Source organism: Danio rerio, chromosome 6 (genome assembly GCF_049306965.1).
Source record: "Danio rerio strain Tuebingen ecotype United States chromosome 6, GRCz12tu, whole genome shotgun sequence".
Lineage (NCBI taxonomy): Eukaryota > Metazoa > Chordata > Actinopteri > Cypriniformes > Danionidae > Danio > Danio rerio.
In genome coordinates this window covers 50363678-50370305 of record NC_133181.1, presented here as the reverse complement: position 1 = coordinate 50370305, position 6628 = coordinate 50363678, and the positions used below count along the sequence as shown (strand labels likewise).

Genomic DNA, 6628 nt, shown 5'->3' with positions numbered 1-6628 from the left:
AACCTAAAGATTTTGTTAGTTGCTTAATTCATATAAAACTGATGTGTGACAATTGATTTTTGTTTTGCATTTGCAGCATCATGCAAAGGAAATACCTGTTTTTTTTGCACAATATTTTGATATTCATATGAATATGTGTCTCATTATTTAAAAAAATAGTGATCTTACATACTTGCAAGTGAAGAGTAAGAGTTTCAGTAGTTTAAAACGACTTTAACAACAGATATTTTACAGACAAAAATCTTTTACATTATAAATAAAGCAACATTTTGTTTGTCCAATTGTAGTCTGTCCAAGTAATGCTTGCTACATGCATTAATTAACATCAAATAAGTCGTCATTAAGCTGCTTAGGCAGTTTGGGTGTGACAAATAAAATAGCTGAAGGCTTCATTTCTACAAGCCATTAAATGTAAGATAGTAAATATGTCTTATCATGTCAAAGCAGTTGTGTTTTTTCTTCACCAACGGCTTTCAAACAAAGTTTATCTAAAGGTTTGTCATTTTTTTTTGTATTTTTGCGATTATTTTTAACTTCAGTCAGTCAGATTTTGTATTTGGATGATATGTTTGTTTTTATAGCTATCATGAGTACAATGTACTGATGTCAACTGATGCAAGAGTAGTTTAAAAATATCTCCTCTCACAATAGCGTCTAATTTATATTTTGAGTTAGATCGAGAGTCTAGTCAGAGAACTGGCTCTTAGCACATACATACGACTTAGATCATTTCAGGGTTACACATCAATAAGTCTTTTCATTACTTCATATTTGAGATGGTTTCTGTGGGATTCACTCATAGAAAACAATTAAATGCTCTTTTATTCTCTGTTTATTCTCTTTATTCTTTAATCAGTTCAACAATTATGTCAGGAATTATGCCTGCTATGATGTTAGGAAAGAATAACATTTAAATAAATATTACATGAATTCAAATTACTATATTATATATGTATATTTTGTGCAGAGTAGACTTTGACCTCTTTATTAGTACAATTTAATATTAATTATAACTCTATACAATGAAAAAGAAAATCATGCATAATGTGATTAAATGGATGCAATGCAACTGAAAGGATGTTGTAATATGTTACATTAAAAGTAGTGTTTGTTGTTTGGTCAAGTTACTTATTTAAAATGAGCTGAGACAACACAATTCTTGAGGGTTTTTGTGATTACTTAATTGTTTTATGTTTAATCCACTTAATTTTTTTAAAAACTTAAAAGTAACTCAATTTCTTCATGTTGTTCCAACACAAATCGGCTGTGTTGAACCCAGCAATTTTACAGTGTATAATTCAGTAGAATCTATTAATTTTCCTTCAGCTTAGTCTCTTTAATCATCAGAAGTTGCCACAGCAGAATGGACCGCCAACTTATCCAGCATGTTTTACACAGTAGGTGCCCGACCTCCTGCAACCCAGTACTGGAAACACCCATGCAATCATTCACACACACATTCATACACTACGGACAATTTTGTTTATTCATTTAACCGATAACACATGTCTTTGGATTGTGAGGGAAACTGGATGAACTGGAGGAAACCCACACAAACTAATTTAGTAGAATTATTGTTTTAAAACGAAATAAACTTAACTGCCCAACAAACTTGGAAGAAAGCTGCGGCTAAAATAAAAAAAAAAATTATTTACTTCCCTGGTGAAAAAAACAGCTTGGCTGGTTTTAGCTGGTCAACCAGTCTGATTTTAGAGGGGTTTTTGGCCATTCCAGTCTGATTTCCAGCCATTTCCAGCTTGGAATGTAAGACCAGGCTGGAAATTGCTGAAAAAAAGCATGGAATGGCCAAAACCCCTTTAAAACCAGGCTGGCCATTCAGCTAAAACCAGCCAACCAGCTTAGGCTGGTTTAAGCAGAGCTTTTTTCAGCAGGGATTGATTCTTACAGAAGGTCAACCCGTTTCATGTAACATAGTTATTACAAAAAATAAAAATAAAAAAGGTAGTGAAGATATAAATAATATCACAAGAATCATTCATTCATTTTCTTTCGGCTTAGTCCCTTTAATAATCAGAGGTCGCCACAGCGGAATGAACCGCCAACTTATCCAGCACATGGTTTACGCAGAGGATGCCCTTCCAGCCGCAACCCATCACTGGGAAACACCCATACACACTCATTAACTACAGATAATTTAGCCTACCCAATTCACCTATAGCAGGGGTGCCCAAAAGGGCCGGTGTCCTACAAAGTTTAGTTTCAACTTCATTAGACATTTCTGGGCAGGCTAATCAAGCTCTATAGGCATTCTAGAAACATTCATGCAGGTGTGTTGCAGCAAGTTGAAGCTAAAATCTGCAGGACACCAGCCATCCAGGACTGAGTTTGGTGCATGTCTTTGGACTTGTGAGGGGGAAACCGGGGCACCTGGGGAAACCCATGCCAACATGGGGAGAACATGCAAACTCCACACAGAAACGTCACCTGACCCAGCCAAGGGTCGAACCAGCGACCTTCTTGCTGTGAGGCGAACATGCTTATCACAAGAATGATTGCACTTGAATAGTTTTTACTATGGACTCAGTGTAATGCTTAACTTTATTTTTAAATTCTATAAAACATTGATTTTGAAAGAATAAGAATTGCAATTGCCAATAAAAAACGGCCATTATAATATTTAAAACAAAATATTTTTAAAGAGTTTTCATCTGAAAAGAAGTCAAGTTTGACGGACTATTCAACAGGCCAATGACTAGAGTCCTCCATATCCACGTGACCAGAGAGGTGTATCACGTGTCAACGGAAGAAGATGCTTTTGTTTTTCCCAAGGAAAAAAGTCGGGGAACAATGTTTGGAAATGCGATTTTCCAGCCATATCACACATTTATCCCAATAGCAAAATCGCAGTCGCATACAGAACATGACCTCTTCTGGAATATTTGAGCCCCGTTTTGGAGTCTCGAAGCTTGTTTGACGCTCCGTTTGGAAATTCCTTGAAGCTGCAGAGATTGAAGCGGAAGAAGGGAATTTCGCAGGGACGAACCGAGTGATGGCTCCGGATTGATTTATGAACTTCTTGCAATGTTTCTCAGCTCAATTTGGATTCGTTCTAAATCATATCTATGTTCCAAATCACAGATTAGTCTCTGTGTGTTATTAATGTCATAATTTAAACCAAACGTTAGCGATCTAGAAGCTCAAAATGGCGGAGGGCAGGCCCATCCCCCAGGCCCTGTTCCTGCTAATAGTGAGTGTCGTGGGCCTGGACACTTGCCCTTCTCCCTGTTCGTGTTCTGGTGGTCCGGGAGCAGCACAATTGCTGGATTGTAATAGGAAAAGACTGACTGCAACAGCTCTGGAAGTTCCAGCCTGGGTCACCCATGCGTGAGTATCTATCAGACGAGATGTTGTTTACATGCCCTGATGATGATGATCAGCCTCCAGCTGTTTGCAGAAGCTGCACATGTGCACCATAGTAATAATATACATTGAGGTAAAGTTGCTTTTATATTCGCACATTCGTTCAGTGGAAATTATGGCATGTCTGAAATCACATTTATGACTTACAACATTAGCGCTATATATTTGACTGGTGTACTTTGCTTCCAATAATATATATGCTTAGAGTTTTCTATTTAGAATTTGCAAAGAATAATTCTCTGAAATTAAATTATTAAGGAGAAAGTCCGAATGTGTGAATGATAAAAACAACTTTATCTCTATGTATTATAATAGTGACAGCCAATTAGTGGAAAATTGATAGTTTGGTCAATTTTAGTAGTTTACGCTAGTTGTTCGTCAAATTGTGGTTTACGTCCTTCATTTTAAGCGTCATACGATTTCTTGAAGAAATAATATTATAAAGATAGTTCTTTTTCTTCGTAATTATACTAAAACAAAAACCCAAGTGTCATTAAAATGGTAGAAATTAATATTTGCTTCCAATAAATGCAGAAACGTGATTACACTTCAGTTTGATGCACAATTTTCTATGGCTTTCTCTTACTAATAGTAATTTATTCTAAATAAATGATTTTTAAAACTGAATAAAATGCACTGGTGTTAAAGTAAATTTCTGTTTAATCGTGTTCATGATAATTTGATGGTTAATCGTGTTAAAATGTGATATCAATATGATAAAATGTAAATATCATATATTATATATTGGTGTTTTTAAGTTCCATAATCTCACTATGACACATCAAATGGGACATAAAAACTTAGATGTGTTGTTATTAAACCAGTAATGAAGCGATTGTTCACCCCAAAAATGTTCTCTCTCTCAGGCCATCCAAGGTGTAGGTGACTTTTCCAAATGAGAACGGATTTAATCTGAAACCGTGGTCCTTGGTGATTGATGAAATGCAAGCTAATCACTATCAGCACTTATAGAATCAAAAATCACACGAAGGCAATACTAAATTAAAGGAATAGTTCAACAAAAATTGAAAATTACCTCTTCATTTACTCTCCCTTGTGCGGTTGTAAACCTTTATGACATTCTTTTTTGTGTCGAACACAAAAGAAGATAGTTTGAAGAATGCTGGTTTCCAGGATCCATCGACTTCCATTGTAGGAAAACAAAAGTTATTCATATGAAAATCGATGGATCCTGGCAACCAGCATTTTTCAAACAGTCTTCTTTAGTGTTCAACAGAAGAAAGAAACTCAAATAGATTTTTAACAAGCGAACGGTGAGTAAATGATGGCAGAATCTCTTTAAGTCAAGCAGTGAGCTCACGAAGTGCATGAATTTGAATAGAATTAATAAAATTATTAATTTCACAGCCCGTATGAACAGTGCTGAGTGTGTTCACAACAGGTTGCAGTGTGAGCTTTCTTTCACATAATGATGTGTATCAGGTTTTGAGGTTTCTTTTTGAGATTTCATTTTTATGCGAGGAAGCTTGCTCGGGTTTTAAATATTTTAATGATTGTTTCCATATTTATTTTTTTGCATGCGAGTACCCCCAGATAACATTTAGTTTTTTTATTTACACATTTTCATTCATGTTATTTTGTTGTTTCTTTCTAGAAATTACTTTTGTAGACTTTAATAATTTGCTTAATTTGATTCTAGGTCTATAAATCAGAATGAACTTACAGCAATGCCTTTTCTTGGAGACGCCTCATCTAACATCACTGTGCTGTCACTGTAAGTTTTCTCCTTCAGGCTCTTTATAACTGACAATACTGTTTACACTACACGGATTGCGTGATTTGTTTACTATTTTACATTTCATTAGGAGTGATAGGTTGTGAATATTGTTATGGGACGTCTGTAACCATCTGTTGTTTATTTTCAGTGTTCATAACCGAATCTCTGAAGTGGTGGCGGAGCAGCTGTTGCCGTATTCATCACTGGAAAGTCTAGACTTGAGCTCTAATTCTATATCCGAGCTTAAAACTGGATCATTCCCTCCCATGCAGCTAAAATACCTGTGAGTTTGTTTGTTTTTTTGCCAGTGTTTTTGAACTCGTGTATGTCGAGCACTTTAGTATAATGGCCTGATTCTGCTGAGGGGTACAGTATGGTACGGGTCACCTTTATCAGGCTTGCATTTCCACTGCAAAAAGGTACCAATGGTAAGCGTGAGTATGACAGAAATTTCATTTGATGTCATTCTCGCTCAAGGAAATGTCAAAGTAAAGCTGTACGGGTCGTTCACATATCATATGAGAAGCACTTTACACACATAAATACTTGTGTATAAATGTTCATTACTAAACTTTCTATAAACAGAATTTGATTAACTGCAGATCAATGATGCAACATAAATGTTAAGCAGTGCGAAATAGCCTACTGTAACATTTGCAAATATATAAAATAAATAGATGCAACATATATGAACACATCCAGACCCTTACAGTCTCCAATGTTGCCAATTACAGATAAACTACACACAGCATAAATTAAGTCCTCATTTGGGTTCAGAAACAATACGCAACATATAACCCACAGTAATCTCTCATCTGTGTCTTTAATCTTCACCAGCACATGTAACCTCTGTTAGAAAGTAATTCCGTCATTCCGAGTTTATAATAGTCCAAAAGGTGATGATGATAATAGTTAAACATGGCAGTTTGTTCATGTTTTAGGTTGCTGAAAAAAAAATTATTTGCTTATTTTTGTTGAGCTTTTCCTTTGTTTTTTTTGCTCTTCACTCTCGCGTTTGTCTGTTTCTGAAAGGATCGGATGTCAGAAGCACTTCAATAATCACACACACGTTATTATCACCAGCTCAAGAAGTTTGGTATTTCAAATATAGGCACGCACAAGTGAAATCGCTTGTGCTTTAGATGGCCAACTACGGGGCACAGGGTAGTAGTTCTTCTTTACTTCTTGGCTTTGTGGCTGTTCATCATGACAACGACAAGGTTTGTTTAAGCTTGGGTCGACCATGGCTCGTTATTACATGTATATATTATTATGGTGTAATGTCTCAGCTGTGTTGTTAAAAACGGCAGTTCCTTTGTTTTCATTCTCCTGCTTGTCCACGAGCTATCTCCGCAAACTAATATTGTTCAGCTGTGTTTTGCTCTGCCTTTTGGTACCCTTTTGTGGTGTTCAAAAGTGGTACGATACATTTCGCTTTTAGGTGACTTTCGACAGTGGAAATGGCCATAAAAATGTACCGAACCATACCGTACCATACAGATGTTTGCT

General features: G+C 36.0%; 1 protein-coding gene across 2 annotated transcripts in view; it reads left to right on the top strand.

The window, feature by feature from the left end:
- The first annotated feature begins 2739 nt into the window (after positions 1–2739).
- The window catches only part of lrig2 (leucine-rich repeats and immunoglobulin-like domains 2), a 32021-nt gene continuing 28132 nt past the window's right edge, over positions 2740–6628 (top strand). For both annotated transcript variants that reach the window (XR_012408197.1, XM_021477279.3), the window contains exons 1-3: positions 2740–3345; positions 5042–5116; positions 5268–5402. Coding sequence is in view for 1 of the 2 variants with exons in the window: in XM_021477279.3 (XP_021332954.2) it covers positions 3164–3345; positions 5042–5116; positions 5268–5402 (392 nt within the window). In the remaining variant the exon portion in view is untranslated. The remainder of the gene's footprint in view (positions 3346–5041; positions 5117–5267; positions 5403–6628) is intronic.